At 37.8% G+C, this 18,898-nt stretch overlaps 1 protein-coding gene across 3 annotated transcripts in view; it reads left to right on the top strand.

Annotated features, from left to right (window-relative positions):
• The window catches only part of CDKL5 (cyclin dependent kinase like 5), a 131,443-nt gene that overhangs the window by 83,646 nt on the left and 28,899 nt on the right, over positions 1-18,898 (top strand). For all 3 annotated transcript variants that reach the window (XM_049834839.1, XM_049834841.1, XM_049834840.1), the window contains exons 5-9: positions 1,607-1,743; positions 5,320-5,440; positions 6,630-6,689; positions 12,337-12,427; positions 17,030-17,219. In XM_049834839.1, the coding sequence (XP_049690796.1) occupies positions 1,607-1,743; positions 5,320-5,440; positions 6,630-6,689; positions 12,337-12,427; positions 17,030-17,219 (599 nt within the window). The remainder of the gene's footprint in view (positions 1-1,606; positions 1,744-5,319; positions 5,441-6,629; positions 6,690-12,336; positions 12,428-17,029; positions 17,220-18,898) is intronic.

Genomic DNA, 18,898 nt, shown 5'->3' with positions numbered 1-18,898 from the left:
ACAAAAAATACAATATTGCCATTAGGTCTGGCTTTCCTGGAGTGTTACATAATACCAGTTTACATGACTGACTGCTTTTCAGAGTTCTAGGTAGTTGTTTACAAGTTTCTGGAAATGTGACAGAAGTTCTTTTGATGGATGTGATTCAGCCCATTTCACATCTGTCTTTTTAATACGGTAGTTCATTAGAAATCTGAAGATACTGTAATTGTTTCTATTGCCATTTTTCTTTCACTGAATTTTGCTGTTGACATATGCATGCTAAATGCGCTGGAAAGAGTGTGTGTAGTTATAGATGAAATTATGTAATCAGGCTGATGCAAGCCAACACTGAGCACTCAGTTTTAAAATGAAATGATTTAGATTGCTCTAAATTATATTTTTTTTAATCAAAACATTTGTGATGATAGTATTTTGGTTTTCTCTTCCCTTCTGCTACACTTCAATTTTATTTTTTTTCCTCTCTTCTGATGATGATGATATGTGTTTGCATGACCTGCGTTATTCTCTGTCCCCTGCAAACCTGTTCTTGCCTTTTGCTTACTTGGAAAAACAATTTCTCTTCCTTGTTTCTTCTTCTTCAGTCTCTGACTGTCCTTGCGGTACATGAGCTGCAAATGTGATTTAGCTTTGAATTTATGCGGTCATATCCCATTTAATATCCCTCTGTTGTGGATAACAGTTCTAAGCGATTAAGAACCCTGCTTCTACATGTGCATGGGCAAATTTACTGAATTAATGGATTTCATTTTACTAAATGAAAAATAAAAGCCAATGTAATCTGGTTTACTTGTCATTTCATTGGTAGTATCCTTTAGAAGCCAGTCATTTCAGGGCCCCTTGATGATAAGCAGTGGACGAAGCTTTAGTAAAACAGCACTCCTTTCTTGAGCAGCTTTCAGACAACTAAATTGTCAAAACAACAGTTAAATTTCTTGACTCCTCAGAATCAGATTCAAGGCTTCATTGAATCAATACTTGCTCTACTGGTCTCTGTGGCTGCTGCACTGGTCTGCATTGGTGAATTTCCATTGAAAGCCTTGTGGGGAAACTTACAGGACTTACAGATCTGTGCTTCAGTCTTAAGATTTGTCATGGCTTTTGGAGATTAAAATTATTTTAGAATCGAACAGATTTCTTTGACATTGTTCAAACATGAGCTTTGGATTCCAGTGTTTCTGCGGAGGACATATTAACCTTGCCGGTGCTTCATGTGTGCGACCTGTATTTGTGGGGTGGAGGATGTGTCTGTACACATATGTGTATGTCTTTTGAAGCATATTAGTGCTCTTCATAATGAACAAGATAGAAATGCAAATGATTTGGTTTTTATGATGACTTCTGCCACTGAAAACGTAGATAGTACTGATGGAAAGTCTGTGAGGGTTGCATAATGATAGCACAGTCACCAGTTACCTCTCTTCCAGTGCAGAAGCATCCAGGCAGCAGAGAGAGTCCACAGTGGAAAATAAGCCTTTTTCTCTGTAATATCTAGAAACAGAGAATTTAATCAGGAGCTCAAAATAAAGGTTGTAACACTTGTTACTTGGGGGTTTTGTTTTGGTTTATAATAAGTTTTACTGTGTCGTTTTTATTTGCACTCTAGAAAATGAAGAAGTTAAAGAAACCACTTTACGAGAGCTTAAAATGCTTCGCACTTTGAAACAGGAGAACATAGTGGAGCTGAAAGAAGCCTTCAGAAGAAGAGGAAAATTATACTTAGTCTTTGAATATGTGGAAAAAGTGAGTTCAGTTTGTATTATCCTTCCTACAGTTAAATCATCAGCTTACTAGAAAAGTCTTTAAAATTATTTTTACTTTTAAAAATGAAGCTATTCTAATCTATAAAGAGGAACATCAGAAACTTTAATACAATCTGAATTGTTGTAATTAGACATTTATTGTGAGAAACCAACACTGATAACTTTCCCATTGTTTCTACTTCATGTGTTGGTATTTTAAAAAAAAAGTTCTTCCATATATGAACACAAACATGTTCAAATTATGTAGACTGGAATACATATCATTTGAAGAAAAATTTCAATCCAAGTGCTAGAATCCAGCTTAATTGTAAAGCTTGTTAACTGTCCTGTGTTATGTTGTGTAATGATCTTGATATGGTCTTTCAAAGCAAGATCATAGAATTTTGACCTTGGAATCTGTTTCAACTTTCTCCATCCTTCCCTGTTAAAAATAGGATTTGTTTCTATATTTCTTTAATAAGGCTGCTATCGATAGTTGCTTAGAAGGATTTGGCAAAGATCACTGTCATTATCTCCAATCCTGACCTCATTTGAAACGATTCCAAAACTTCTTTAGATTGGCCTACTGCTGCCAAGCATCCTGGTCCGTTTCCAGGGAGAAATAACCTAGAACAGATTGGTCTTTTGTTATTTTTGCAACCTTTGTGATGAAGGTAGACCTTCCCTCTGAGTTCTAACCATTTAGCATTTCTTAATGGAAATAATTAGATGGTATTCAGATACACACAGTAAAAATAAATGCAAGCTTAAATATATCTATCTCTGCAGCTTTCATGAGATATTGTTCCCTTGATTGAAATTTTCATTTACTATCCTGCCAGTGTGATGTTGCAGTCTAGCTGAGTGCTAGTCCTCTTCAGTCAATTCTCTCTCATGTAAAGATTCCTCACCTTAAATACTGTGTCTCCTTTATCTCAGTGTAAAATTTACTATGTCATATAACTTTACTGCATAATGTGAGGGGACCTATATTAGCTTACAGTTTGGCAGAAATCAGTTTTGGTTTTCACCAGCAGATCAGCAACTTCTAATGCGGTGGATCTTCCTTCAATCTAACATCCAAAGCTTGACTTGTTCCACCCATGTTCTTTGTAATTGTTCCACGTGGAATGTCTTTGATCACACACCAACTTAGAACATGCATTTAATTTTCTATTATAGTTTACTTGGCTAAGCTTTCTGTAGTAGTGGGTTGGAAGAACAGCATAAGTAAAAGACATGCAATTGATCCTATAAGGAGTATACTTCAAAAATTGTTAATATTGGTAAAAACACAAGGCTGCAATATCTAACATTATTTGCATCAGAATAAAAGGATATAATGATAGAGGTAGATGTTATGAAGAGTCTGTGCCTAATGTCATTTCTATATTAATGGTCACCTTTGTTTTCAGTTAAACTTTGCAGTCCATGAACATTTCTCATTTTCAGATATGTCACATAGTTTCCACAGTAGTATCTTTGAAGACCAGGATGATTTCTGTACTTTTGGATGAGGGAAGGGTAGAAGGAATTAAATAAAATGTGGTATTGTAGGCTAACTTTTGTTTTAACTGGTGATGAACACCTTGTGTCCTTTAGGGAATCTTAGCTCTGCAATACTCAATCCAGATTACTTAAATTCACATTTAGTCTAATCTCCTTTGTTCATCATCCCCTTAGTTAATGTCTTCATATAGGATTATGTCTCACTGTGTGGATGCTACTATTTTGGTATTTGTAACACTAACTTCCTGACTTATTTATCCAGATCCAGCTTCTGTGTGGACAAGAATCTAACTAAAATCAATACAATTCCTTAACAGAAAATTCCTTTTCTCAGATCTGAAGTGTATTTCTAAGGAAACTTACACTCAAGCGCATAAGTTCTAGTATTTATTCCCAGATTGCAAAAGTTAGAAAGGTTTTAAAATATTATCAAAGTTTCCATTTGTTTTGTGTTATATTTGTGTTCATTAAAATATCTGACAAGAGAAAGCTCAAAGATTTTATTATACAGCTAAAGAAAATGTCAAAGACAAGGTGAATTTATTTTAAATGAAAAAATCTACAAATGCTCAAATCCATAATTAAACAAGTTGTGTAAGGCAATATAGCCAAAATACTTATTTCTATTTCAGTGTTCAGTAAATAAGACTTTTCTCTCTTCAAGCGGGCTGCTGCTGGCCATTATTCATTCAGGATTCAGTCTACAAACTCCATTGTGTTTCTAATTGTGCAAAATTAGAGACATTTGCTAACATAATGGGAATCTCTGTGTCCTTTCTCAAAGAGGAAATTGACTAGTATAAACAATCAGTTTATTTTCTTCCCTAGGTATATCCATAAACCAGTCAATATGACCATAGTTACTGTAGTACAAATATGTCTAAGATCAATGTAGTTGATATATGGCTATAGGATATTCCCTAGGTTACTATTTATGCCCCTATGAGGCATTTTTATATCTGTTAACTTCATGTGCACTAACAGGCTTGTGTTGCTTTAATTTTACCCATTCACAGACAGGCACAGTTTGTGATTAATCATGGCCCTGCTATGTCAAAGCAGCAGTAATAGCTTAATAATGAAGAAAACAGTATGTTAAAGCACAATTGGATATTTACAAAATGCTGTGCTCTACTAAACTTTTCATATAGCCACACTGACCCAGTGTTTCTGTTTCAGCAACTTTTTGTAACTAAATGACTTTTTAGAAGTTTTAGGGTAAGTGGTTTGATGACAGTTGTCCTAGTTTCAGCTAGGATAGAGTTAACTGTCTTCCTAGTAGCTACTACAGTGCTATGTTTTGAATTCAGTATGTGAAGAATGTTGATAACACTGATGTTTTCAGTTGTTGCTAAGTAGTGTTTAGACTAAAGTAAAGGATTTTTCAGCTTCTCATGCCCAGCCAGTGAGAAAGCTGGAGGGGCACAAGAAGTTGGGAGGGGACACAGCCAGGGCACCTGACCCAAACTGGCCAACGGTGTATTCCATACCATGGGACGTCCCATCTAGTATAGGAACTGGGAAGTTGGGGCAGGGGATTGCTGCTCTGGGACTAGCTGGGTGTTGGTCAGCAGGTGGTGAGCAGTTGCACTGCGCATCATTTGTACATTCCAATCCTTTTATTATTGCTGTTGTCATTTTATTAGTGTTATCATTATTATTATTAGTTTCTTCTTTTCTGTTCTATTAAACCGTTCTTATCTCAACCCATGAGTTTTACTACTTTTCCCGATTTTCTCCCCCATCCCACTGGGTGGGGGGGAGTGAGTGAGTGGCTGCATGGTGCTTAGTTGCTGGCTGGGGTTAAACCACAACACAGTCTTTTAAGGACTTGTGGTATATTTGTGGTTGGCTTTTAAGTATTATTGTCTTCACAGGTGATTTCTCCAGAATGAAAACCGCTAGTAGTATGCTTATGATTAAGATACATTCCTGGAATGTTAAAATACTGATTTTTGTATAGCCAGGCTCAGTGGCCTAAGTATCTTGCTTCAGAATGCTGAAAGTGTGTTATCTTCTAGCAACTACTATATAACTCTTTTAAATAATGTGTCTTTTAAACGCTTAGAATATGCTTGAATTGCTAGAAGAAATGCCAAATGGAGTTCCACCAGAAAAAGTGAAAAGCTATATCTACCAGCTAATTAAAGCAATTCACTGGTGCCATAAGAATGATATTGTTCATAGAGGTAAGTGGGTACCTCTCCACATGGAAATAAGCCCTGGGTAGGAATTTGCTTTCTAAAGGGAAAGATGTTACAGCTTGAAGTAATTTGCATTTAATATAAATACAAGTAATTGCTTTATATCAGTAGAAAAAAAATCTGTAAATTTGGCTGGGTCTTAAGTCTGCTGCATGACTTCAGATTGTTTTAATACTAAATTCATCTGCAGATAAAGCTTGCTGCCCACTGGCTTTGGGGTATGATATAAAGATTGTATCACATGCACAGTGAAGTGAAACTGCAGTACGGACTTTGCCAAAGGAAAAGGAATTTTTTTTAAGCATTTCATGGTTCTCGGTCATTTCACTTTTGAATCTGGTAATAGAATATTAGGAGAGAAATAACCCAAAACTTAAAAGTTTGGTCCTCCATGTTTTACTTCTTAAGGCAGTTCCTTCCAGCTCCCATGAGTTCAGCTCTGTAGATGTCCCTCCTTTCCTAAGCTTCAAGCAGTCAGAGTACATATCTTGATGTGTGACTTTAGGTTTCGGTATTGTATCCTGATTTAATAAAATTCTATTTTGCTTTGTGGTTTTGCAAGAGTAACATTTTTAATTAATGTTTCCAATAAATTAAAATTCTTATACAATATGCTATTTATATTTAAAACTGATCAAACATAAGCATGAGTCTGAAAATATTTTTGAGAATATAGTTTGAAAAATGTCATGTATGGATACCACAATATCCCTATAGGAATAAAAAAAACGGACTTAAAACTGGACAACACATTTTTTCTATAGAAATTATGAGAGGTGATCAAGAAGATCATTGTAACTGAAAATGTTGAGCACAATACACTAAGCATTTTATTGGTTAACTGGGTAATTAAATGTCAGTTCTTGGTATTATTTTGCAATATGCAATATTCTGCATGTTGGTTTGCTGCCCAGGACTATCTGTAAGCACCTTTTATCTTCCCATATTTTGTTGGGAAACACTTTAAAAGACTTCAAAAGGCAGAAAATTAATTCTGCATGTTCACAGACTGAATTGCTGGAAGCTGTTTCAGCAGTTGCTCTTGTAATGCTTCATTTACGATTGCATGAATATCTCTAAATACGTTATAATGAAATAATATTTGTTGACAAAGTTCAAAATTAAAAAGAGAAGTTAATGGCGGGTTTTTTTCTCCCTCACTCTGATACTCCAGATATCAAGCCAGAGAATCTCTTAATAAGCCACAATGATGTTCTGAAGCTGTGTGACTTTGGTAAGTTCAATAGATAGATACCTGCTTATTGCCTTTTTAAAGAAAATCTCTTGCAGTGGAGTTTTGCCTTATTCTTATAAGGAGTCTGCAGTATGTAGTGTTTAAAACCCTTTTAGTGGTCAGAATTGATTACTTCTTCAGGTTTGTGGCTAGTACTTTAATCTGAAAGATCTCTGGGCTTAATATGCATACCCTGTGAAATACCTGTATTAACATGTCAGTAGAAACGTTGCATTTATCTCTTCCTATATTTGACAGAGTTTTTACTAACAGTGTTATTGGCACCTAGCAGAGAACAGTGCAGTTGATAACTGATTAGGAGGCTAGCAAAACTGTAGGTTTATCTGGCCTGTGTATTAAAAGAAAAGATAATTCTTCCTTGTTTAGTAAAGACACAATAATCTTTTTATTTATTTTTTTAAAACCACTGGCTTTCATGGACAGTTACGTGTGTAGTTATAGGTCAGCTTTTATCCTTATGTTAATTAAGGAATCGTGTCCACATATGATCAGTAACTGAATGGCTGGAGGTTAGTCTCAGAGTTGTAATGTTAACTCTGATGTTTCCTGACCTATGAATACATGTTTAATGTCAGCTTTAAGGCGTTGAAGAATCAGCACCCAAGTGCAGGGTGAACTTTGCCCATGTATGTAATCCCCAGAAGACAGTAGGGCAGAGCGTACACTGTTCCAACAATCTGTATTTTTATTTTAAATGCTACATAAACACAGAATAAAATATTGTTCTCTTTAAAAAACTTAGAGTTTGGCTTGGTAAATAAAAACCACTTCCATAGTGCTGCCCAAGGGTGCTTTTCAGTGAGAGTGGTTTGAAAGCTGTCATTTCAAACCTCTGCAATTTTGACTGAAAAGAACAACTGCTAAAAAAAATGGATTGAAATAGTCTTTTAGGAACACAAAAAAGACGTTTGTCATTTGCAGTGCTGCTTATTTCTTTTAATCCTAAAGGCATTTTTGCTTAAGCATTCAGAAACAAAAACCATTCTAGGAAAAGCCTTAGAAGATTTGGTCCGCACAGGTTCTTTGAATTACGGGCAATTTATTCAACAGCGTAGGGAACGGCATGATGGCTCTGACAGAACAGCAGCACGCTGCCGCGTGGTGCCTTCAGTGCCCTTGGTGTCCATGCCTTTTCGGTATCCACGGGCTTCCTGTCTGCACCGCTGTGGCTGCCGCCCTGTGCCTAGGCTGCCCTGGCACCGTGGCCCGGAGCTGGTGGGTCGGGACTTTTCCCTTACCCTACGCTTATTTTGGGGGCCTTGCCCCTGCAAAGCAAACCCCACTGGGGCTGGCAGGGCTGGGGCTCGCCCCTGGGGGTGAAGGCTGGTGTCGCCCGCACCTTGCCCCCTTGCACCCCTTTACCCCCAGCGCCGGTGGTGGTGGTTGGGGTCCCAGTCGCTGCCTGGCGCAGAGCTTAACAGCCAATCGGCAGGCAGCGCCTGCCCCAACCAGTGTGTGCTCCAATCGGGGCTAACGGCATCACCAGCGGGAACAGCCAATGGGGGCGTGGGCAGGCCCTGATGGGAACCGTTGGCCCCGCCTCCTGCCCGGCCACGCCCTTGCCTGCCCTCCCTCGGGACTTGGGGGGGGTGTCCCCTGAAAATAACATTCACCATTAGAGTTGGCAAATGCCATTGGCTAACCAGTCTGGTGTGTGAACTCATGTCAACATCTTCTGTGCAGCAGCATTACAGGAAAATAAAAAGCCAAATAAATGGTACGATCGTGTTCTGGACGTCGGTTTTCTCACGAGGTACAGATTATGTGAATTTGGCTGTGAGCAGTGGTGCTCTCTGTGGTCCGCTGGCTTGCTCACACTGTATGCTCCAGCCACGTTCTCTTCCTGATGTTGGAAAAGTCATGCAGTCACAATGTACTCATGGTGCTCGGCACAATTGCGAGGAAGGCAACCTAAATTATGGGAATTTCTGTTGTTCTTATTGTTCACGTGGGCTAGTTTGAATTCTGATCAATGTTTCAGTTTTAGTTGAATTTGAAATTCCAGGCAACTCTTATAATTTGGGATAAATTTTAATTTTTTAGCCTTATTGCTAATTGACATTATTGATGGTAGCCTAAGCTTTTACTGTAAAATGTCCGTCAGAACGGTATTAGCCACAAGCATGTCCTGAACACGTACAGATTAGGACATAAGAATTTCCCTTTTAACACAATTTAACATATGCTGTCTGCCTACCTAACTTAATTAATGTTTTGGAACACAGGTACTTGTCACTTACAGTGCCACATTTCTCATGTGCTAACAAATGCAAAGAAAAGGTCTGTGCATCCATCCCAATGCAGATATTGAAGTAATTGGATGTTTCCGAGTAGCCCAGTGGACAAAACACTTCACATAAAAAAGTTCATAAATTTTTAACAAGATGGTTCTTCGTAATCCTTGTGCCATGTGTTCTGTACATATCGTGCTAGATAAAAATGAGATGGAATGTGGTGATTGCCTGGACACATGTTGTGTGGGTGTCATTTCTGCCAATAGAAGTGGAAAAAGAGAACAGTACAAAATGCCGATTATAGGAGATGCATCTGACTGTTGGAAATACTTAGGCTTTCTGACTAGTGTGTTTGCTGTTTCAACACCAGGGCTTCAAAATTACTTGTTTTAGAAATCTCTTGATCTCTGTATGATGCATAAGCATAGAAATCGTGAAATACAGGACTGGAAAAGGCCTCAAGAAATTCTCTCGTTATTCCACCTACTCAAAGAAAGGATTAAGCATGCCTGTGTCATTCTTGACAGGTGTTTGCTTGAATAATGGAGGTTCCCTAGTGTTCCTGGGCATCTGTTAAAGTACTTACATGTCATTAATGTTAGAGTGCTTTACTTTATGTCTAACTTAAATTTGCCTTTTTTCTTTATCAGAAACTGACAATCTCCTTTTTTTCCTTACACCTTTTTCCTTGACATCTCTCCTACCATGTTCTGAGTTGTTTAAAGTCCTTTCTCAAAATTTCTTATTTTGCTTGTTCTTCCTTCTTGTATCATGATGCCTTTGCAAACTATTGCTTTCATGGTTGTTCTCACCTTAATCACCTTCTGTCTTCATCTTCTAATCTGTTCCTTCTCACTGTTTAGAGTTTGGTCTAATCTTCTCCTAGTTACCGTCTCTTATTTTTGTATCAAAAAATTCTTCCCGATACCTCAGCACAATTTGGAGGAACAATAAGCTAACTCCACCACAACAAAAAAAAAGTAATTGTGCCCTTAGAAAGGTATTATGCTTTTTTGAATTATTAATTCTGTCCATCCTCTTTCAGCGTGGTGTCATAGAGTCAGAGCAGTAGTGAATCCATAAAATGGTTTCTTGCATCACCCATCAGTATATAGATGGCACTGAAGCCCATGACAATAATTTTCGTTTCTGTCTTCACCAAATCCATGCTGCACCTAGCCTGTAAAGTTGGGGGCTGATTTTTCAGACTACATTAGCTGCTGCTGATTTCTAGACATAGTTAGTATCTCCTGACTGTGACCAAGTTCCAGTAGACTGGCCTAGGGGGAGGAGGATGCATCCTTGACTTGTTAATTCTTCTGGTGCACATGGGCTTGTGGGCTGCCAGGCTTATGCATTACATTAGCACATGTGTTTATTTGTATCGTGCAACATCTTTTCTTCCCCCCCTCCTTCACTTTGGGGCTTCCCACTTGCTTTGGCTATCCCATTTCTTCAGTGTAGCTCCTGGTTATCTTCCCTCTCTTTAAACACATGAATGAAAGACTTTTTTTTCACTGACAAGATTAATCAGATAGGTCATGTAATTTGAAACAGAAACAGGGCTGCCTAAGCAGTTCTAAATATAGTAATGTTTAGAAAATTACTCAATCCCAATGTTACAAGTAATAAAAAATTCCTTACCACCTTTTCTCCAGCAGCATCAGTAATGTTCATTAACCTTTATAGGAACTGATCAGGATTATTATTATTTTGGGACAATTTTGAAATATCTGTTCCTCGTCATACATGCCTTTTAGTTTACTCACTCTTGAAGGTAAAGGTATCTTGCAGAAAGCAACAGCTGTAACCTATGTCAGTAACAAATTTATCATTGTTTTCTCAAATCAGTAGTCTAATAATAATGATCTGCATCCAAACCTTTACTTCAACTTGGAGTAAATTAGTCTTCCACAGGTGTGAGTGGGGCTAGGCTTCTTCACACTAAGCTGCCAAATGAGGTACACTTTCAGAATACTAAAAAAAAATATTACAACCTTACAAGCATTGTTGTGTGGGAAAAGCAATTTTGGCAGCTTCTGCATAAGAACTCAGATATCAAGAAAAATTACTATTGCATTTTGGTAGCACTTATTGATTCTGAAAATGAAAGTATGCCTTATACCCCTGCAACACTTTGGAATTTTTATTCTTTCTTCATCACTCACGCAATAATGGAAAGAGTCATAGTGATTTCACTGAAGTGAATTTTGGACCAAGCTTTAATGCTACATCCCAGTAAGAAAGCATTTTGAAATGTTGCTTCTGCATTTCTGTCCCAAAAATCTGTCTCAGTTTGAGCTCTAGTAAGGAGCCTACACATCTGGAGTCATGCTGCTGAGATCTGTCTGTCCTCAGTCTCACCTTAATATTAATTTTTTGTTTGAAAGCAGTAAGACAGTTGATACTTTTCTGAAAACAGTGACAGCATCTGCCTTAGGGTGCTTCTACATGAAGAATCCAGTAACATCATTACTGTGGTGCTCAGCTGACTTAAATGGAGGAGAATGAAAACAAAAATATAAATTACACCTACGTCCGGGTTTTCTAGTATATGCACTCTTCTCACAGTCAGTGGTCTTAATTGTTATACCTTAGGACAGAAGTTAAGTTTTGCTACAATTGCAAATAAGTATACTGTTTGGGTTGGGTTGGGTTTTTTTATTATTCTTAACAATATGATGTGGAGGGGGAAGTTAATTTGGACTTGGTTTCTGATCCTAATTCACTAAGAGCTGTGTTACAAATGTGATGCTAAAGCAGGTGGGAAGCTGACAGGTGGAGTCAGCCAAATGCATGTATAAAGAAGTTTTGCTGATCTTTGGTAGACTCCTGCCTTTTGTAGTTTTGAGGAGATGACCCTGTTCCTTGCCAGGTCAGAGAGGGAATGTCCTTAGATGACAATAATACGTGATTTTCTGACCAGTTTAAAAAGTTGAAGGTAGTGAGACTGTAGTAGTTAAGATCAATGACTAGAAGAGTCTACTGCCCAAGCGTGTGTTACAGTTCTAATGTTATGAATCTTCTGCAAACAGCATCTCAGTGAAATTACTGGCAATACTTCAATAGCTTGCATGGCATACTGACAGGTAACTTTTATTAATGTTTTGATTATGGCAAAGCACCAAGAGTAATAGCAAAACCCCATAGACTTCTGAGGAGAGTACACAAGTAAAGTAGTCATTAAAGCAGACATGCTGACTTTCACTGTCCTATCAATAAAAGCTTGCATTTCAGTAGACAAGCAATTGTTGGAGGCATCATTCTGCACTAGGGGTTGTAAACAATTTGCTTCTATATTAATAGGTGTGACCTGTTACTGCCAAAATCAGTGCTGATATGCATACTGTATTTAAAATAGGATATAATCTTTCGCACTGTTTCTTTGACAGGCTTTGCTCGTAATCTCTCTGAAGGAAGCAATGCTAACTATACAGAATATGTGGCTACCAGATGGTACCGCTCACCTGAACTCTTGCTTGGGTAAGTACTGTTTGTAGAACTGCCATGATAAATCTTAACTGATTCTTTACATTTTTTCAAGCACCTTTTGTAAGGCTTACCGATATAGAGCTGTGGTTGATTTAAAGGGAAGATTTCAAGAGGCTTCCAGGTTTTCATTACTTTTTGTTCATTTCCAGTAAGTCAGCATGAGGCATTGACATGTTGACCTGTCTTGAGCTGAGCAGTCTTTAACTGACTAAAATATGAAGCTGAATTGTAACAGATATAGTTCAGATTCCTGCACCCTGCACCCTCCCCCCCTCATTTCAGAAGAGATTTCCATGGCAGTCCTGTAGCCTGAAATGTTCCATCAGCCTTGTGGTGGACATCACATAGCAATGGCAGTGCAGCTTTCACCACACTACACTCCTAGTTCTCTTTCATCCTTTGGGTCAAAACTATGATTTGGTTTTCATTCCCAGTTACCCTTTACCAGCACTGCTGAAGTGGCTCAGAAGGATGGTGCTAGATTTTTACTAGTGAGGAAGAATTCATTGAAGGCGGCTGTATGAATCATTTTAATAAAGCACTTTAGAAGTTAGTGTTGTATTGCCTGTGAAAGCCATAGTTACATGAGTAGCCTCAGTCAGACAGTTTAGTTTTACTCTTTTATTAATCTGCAAAATAAGTGTTTTACTACCTCACAAGGTTAAACAGATTTTCAGATCCTATATGAACAAATTTATAGGACCCAAAAGGGCAAAGGAAGAGACAAAAATAACTGGAAATTTACTGTATGTGATCTTCCCATTACTATCAAGTTTAACAGTGCATTATTCTGAACTACATGAACACTCTCATAGAATACAATTCCTGTATGTATAACATATCTGTATTTATATTCACGTATTCTAGAAATAAGGAATTGATAGCCACAGGATGAATCAAAAAAGTACTAGTCACCCCTAAGATTCTTTAAGCAAAATGTTTCATGCTGCTGAGAAACAAGTCTGTTGGAAGCTTCGATTAACACTGAACTAGACATTTCCTGAATAGGTAAAGCATTAGGTAATAATTATTCTGCCAATAAAGTTGTCTCAGTATTCCCAGAGCTTGCTAATCTTAATCAAATTGGTAGGCAGTTGTGTTGTTATGTGCAGAATAGGATGTTAAAGCTGCCATTAAAAACCTCAAAGCTCAGTTTTTCATATTTTGGAGAAAACAGATATTATTAAGCTTCTAGCAAAGTGCATGTGTATATATAAGTATAAAAAAAGACATGGAAAGAAAGCATCAACTGTGGCCTGTTTCATTACACAACATTTTACTCTTTGTCTACAGTAGTAATGAGGATTTAGAAGGAAAGACACGAAAGACATAGTATTAATCTCACCTGCAGTTTTCAAAACTGTTTTGTGTTACCAAAGGAAATTTAGCAAGAATCATGTCTGTTTAATTGACTAAATTTGTTTGATTAGCTTGTAGAGAAAGGGAAGGGGGTATGTGTACTTAATGCATATGACTTCAGCTTTGCCGGTGTATGATTTTAATGCCAAGTTTTTCTGGCACAAAGTGATGTCTGTTTCTTGGCAATCCCGTTCTATTTCCCAGACACTCATCTTACCATTCCCCATTCCCCTGCATTTACCAAATCTTTACAAGCATCTAATATTCAAAAGTCTTTCCATGATTATTAAATATATACATTTTAACAAATACAGTTTTACTTTTTCAATTTTTAAAATGTGTGCCAGAGAGGTTTCTGGTTTGCAATAAAGTTGAAGAATTAAATTTCAGGAGGGGAAAGAAATCACTGCCTAATTATTCACAGAACATCCAAAATCTACTGACTTTGGAGAGCCTCAGGTAACTGTTAGTGGAGTAGTCTGTACCCTTTGATGACAAAATACTGCTAAAAGCCAGTAGATCTTAAGGCATACCAAATTACTAGATGAAAACATGTTTTGGAGAATCTAATTTGTGCAGGAATAAACTACAGTACTTCTGATTTGTGGTGTCTCTGTCTGATAAGAGTTCTTCGTTTATCCAGCCACATCACTCTTGCATTGTTTACCTGTTATGATCTGACAAGACTGATCCTGACAGTCAGCAGGAGTCTTGAGCATGCCTTTTCAAACAAAAAAGTTGCAGTTTACTCTGCTACTGCCTTAAGAAATGGGTATTTGCTGATTTGTTTTTGTTTGACTACAGAGTAAATAGTGGAAACTTCTTAAAATGTGATTCAGCTTCATTTATTCTCATGAGCAAGGAAGGGTAGTGGTCCCTGCCTCAAAGGAGTGTTAGCCCATTTTTCAGTTGTAACCCTAGCTTGTTCTCCAATGCCCCAGCCTACAGCAACCTTTTCCTCAGTTCACCTCTCAGTGGAGAAACCTGCCTATTAAAGGGGTTGCAAATAAAGATGGGGTTGTTTTTCTGTCATAATACAAGGTAGGTTTTTTAGGTGCACTCTCACAAACTGTTTTGCTTACAGAGCCTCAGTTTTCCAGTAGAGGCACAAAATATCTTAAGAGCAGATCCTTGGCTTTGGAGCCTGTTTGTGTCTCTATTGTCTTATGCAGGATGCAGAAAAACTAGTCCTTCCTTGGCGCTCAGACCTGACCTAATGGGTGGGTTGGACTGGCAGCACCACAGAAAGGACAAACATTGAGTGTCTCAGCAAATCGACAAGTAGTCACTATATGAGATTAGTAAGGGAATTATGAACCTACAGAGCCATTGTAGTAGTACTAGTACTTCAGCAGTTTTGGCATGCTCATGCACTGGTGGTTCCTTGTCAGCAGTCTATTCCAATGGGGCAAACTTTGATTTTGTGAAGGTTGTTTGTGAAAGGACTGCAGTATGTCATGGCATATTCTGAAAGGCAAATGGTTCTTGAAATTTTGGTGACCTACTTCAGCTGTCCTAGGTACTGTAGACTACTGCACTAGGCATCTCAGTGGACCAGTAGTTTCACTCAGGCTATTGTTCAGCTAGAAGTGGTTTCTCACCTTCCCCTAACTAAATCATCAGAGGGGTTACAGGGTCCTCTGGCCAAGTGTCCTCCGCATAAAGGGAAGTAACTAACCATGAGTAATCAATCAATGGGGAAAAGTCAGATATTTTTTTCTTTAAGTCTGAGGGTATTCTCTCTCTAAACATCTTTAATAATCAGCATAGGGAAGGAGCGAAGTTAGGATAGGATTTGTCACCTGCAACTCCTAGTGCTGTCTTATTCCAGAAATAGGCAAGCCAGCTGTAACTTCAAAACCTCTTGAAACAGCGGTTGAGTTGTTGGATTACAAGTTTCAAAAAGAAGAGACTCAGTGAAATATGTTTTCAGTTCAATCTTTGTTGCAGTCTTTATTCTTTTTATATGCTTTTTCTTTGACATAAGAAGAATTCTCTGGTCGTTCTGCTCAAAACCTAAACATCTAGAAGAGATTCTTGGAATAAGTTGGATGTTTACAAAATTTTTTTACAAATTCAACGAGCAAGAATTCAGGCATACCAAAAAGGAGTTGCTTTGGTCTGTAGTAGAAACAATGAAAAGCCAAAAGTATGTCATGCGTTAGCTGTTGCACAGTTGAGGTAGACAGCTAAACAAGCTTGCCGATGAACAGAACCTTAGAGTGAAAATCAGAAGCTGTCCAAAAGGATTTTGTGTCTCTTCAATGTTCTAGCCTTTAGATTGAATGTTGCAGTAGTCTACCTCTCTCTTCTTTTCATACAAATTTCCATTCTCTACATTCTGATTTTCTGTCCTACATGTCTTACAAATCATCCTCAAGCCCATAGTCTCTCCTGACTGGAGTATCCACGTTGCTGCTTCTTCCATTAAATACCCTTGTATGTAGTCTCAAGAAAAGCTGGTATAGCCCTTGCTGGTGTAACACACACACCACTTAGTTTAGTTTCTGATGAATTCCCTATACCTCTTCATTGCTGACCTAGCTTCTTTTGTAATTTTCAGTTTAAAATAGCAGGTGCCATCCTCTCCACCATGCAACATTGTTTGCACACACAGAGACCACCCATCAGAGTTTCTACCCAAAACCCCACCTGTGGCTTTGGTCCAAACCAGGAATTACTTACTTTATGATGCTTTCTTTGCTTTCTCACCTGTGTTTTTTAAGGAATAGTTTTCAGGGGCATTCTGTTTTCTCTCTAATTAAAATTTTTCTGTATGAATGCTGAAACAAAGATTTCTTATAATTTCTTTTCTCCCAGTGGCCAGACCCAGTATGCCTATTCACCTATTAAGCTTAATGGAAAAAGAAATGTAATGCAGAAATAGAGCACAGTCATTAACCCCCCGAGAGAAGGGAAGTTAGTGCTAGTTCTAACTGGGAGTAACTGCTCTGCAGTCAAAAAGATTATTCTTCTATGTAAGATTTTTTGCAAAGGTAAGCAGATCCCTGGGGGTAATTGAGAATTCCTCTCCTGCCTCTTCAAGCAGTGATACATCAGGCAATCCAGGGCAGAAACAGAGGATTTGGTATTTGAGGTAGTTTCTTTAACATCAGAGTTTATTTTTCCGTGTTGGAAGGAAATAAGCTGTGGGAAATATGGCCAATAAACTGAAACAACTCAGTAAGAAGACAGTGTCAGTGGGTGAAAAAACATTGTACATTCACTTTACAGAGCCCCTTACGGAAAGGCTGTGGATATGTGGTCTGTAGGCTGTATCCTGGGAGAGCTGAGTGATGGGCAGCCGTTGTTCCCCGGTGAGAGTGAGATTGACCAGCTCTTTACCATTCAGAAGGTGCTAGGCCCACTGCCAGCTGAGCAGATGAAGCTCTTCTATAGCAACCCACGCTTCCATGGCTTGCGGGTAAGAGAAAGCTTTGTTCTTTTTTTTTAATTTACTCACACAGTATTTACAGTATTGTCGTTTTTGTTGTGAAGGTTCTTCTCATTTACGTAGTGCATTATCTATTGCATGTGTTTCTGTGTAAGTACAGGATATTTAGATTATAAGACATACATAATTCAAAGTAAAATTCTCATTACACCAGTATCGAGTTTTATAAATATGGGGGGTTTACTGTTAAAAGTTGATTAAAGATTTTCTTTCATTTCGTTGAGTTGTTTAACATGCAAGTTAGCATTTATCCCCAGTTTAGTATCGCCCTGCCAGATTTGCACTGTGAAGTTCAGTGGCATAGCTCTGTCAGTTTGGGGTGTGGAAAATTGATGCCTGCTGTCTTCAGGCTACTCTGTTGGAAAAATCTGAGCCATAGATGCTGCTATCATGGCAGAAGAGCTTTTTGCCTTTCAACTTACATTCCTGGGGAGTTGATGTAAGCCACGTGAGTAAAAAAGCTCTTCCTACTGGCAGCGTTGTTCCCCTTTCAGGGGTTTGCCAATACCACGTAATGATAGAGACTCACTGGTGTGGAGAAGCTGCTCAAGTTGAGAAGCGCAATATGGCAAAATCCCAGAAGCAATATATAAGTAATAGCTCTTTTATCTTTAACAATTCCTGGTCAGTGATTGTACTTACGTTTCCTTGTAATTCAGTTTTTGTTGTCATTTTTTATTAACAAATGTTGCTTAGAAAGGTGAATTTATGGTCTTGATAAATGGCCTGAAATCATTAGCGTAAAATCCTATAAAGAAACATACAAAGGTTTTGGGCAACATGGTCTGTGCTAAAGACTCGAGATTTGAGTTATACTCTGTAAAAGAGAAAACTTAGAGAATGAGAAAGGGGAAAAAAGGGGGGACCTAGTTGTGTTAAAACATGTTAAAAGTTGCCATAAATTGGGTTTAGCTGATGATTATAAGAAATAGTTGGCTTGAGCAGTTAGGATAATTATTTTAGCTACAAGGATACCTAATTCCTAAGAGTTTTTGTTGAAGTTTGTAAACTCTCCATCAGTGGAGAGTTTAAAAAAAAACAATTAGACAAGCATTTCTTACAAGGTCCTATTTGTATTTGATCCTGTTTAGAACAATGGGCTGGATAGGTTTTTCTGTTTAAAAAAATTTATAAACCCTTATCAGGAAAGCAATGCTTTAAAAGTTTTAAGCAAAATAAATTACTGCCTCTTCAACATTATTTTAGAGCAGTTCTAGTTATGCAGTGTAATCTTATTTGGATAAATGCTCTGTAATATCTTAGGATAAGAATGAAGTATATTTGTTTTGTAGCTTTAAAATACAGTAATTCAAGAGGACAGGATGGACCTAATGTGATTAGCGCAGCATTGAGAGTTATGAGTCTGTTCTCATCCTGGATCAATGGTTTATTATTTGGCCTCAGACGTGTTGCTGCCTTCTTAGCCCCATCTGTAAAGTCAGTATATTAATGATGATGACAGTGGCATATGCCTTCTAATAGAGAGTAGTTTTTGAATACTGAAGTAAAGTCTGAATAATGGCTTAAACATGAAAAATACTACAAAGAATATTAGTTCAGAATGTGATATTCATTAGTTAATTCATGGGGAAAAAATATTCCATGCCATATGACAACCTTAAAAATACATTTTTTTGAATGTAGTATAG

The sequence above is a fragment of the Accipiter gentilis genome, chromosome 32, assembly GCF_929443795.1.
Source record: "Accipiter gentilis chromosome 32, bAccGen1.1, whole genome shotgun sequence".
NCBI lineage: Eukaryota > Metazoa > Chordata > Aves > Accipitriformes > Accipitridae > Astur > Astur gentilis.
This window is presented reverse-complemented; position numbering and strand designations above follow the sequence as displayed.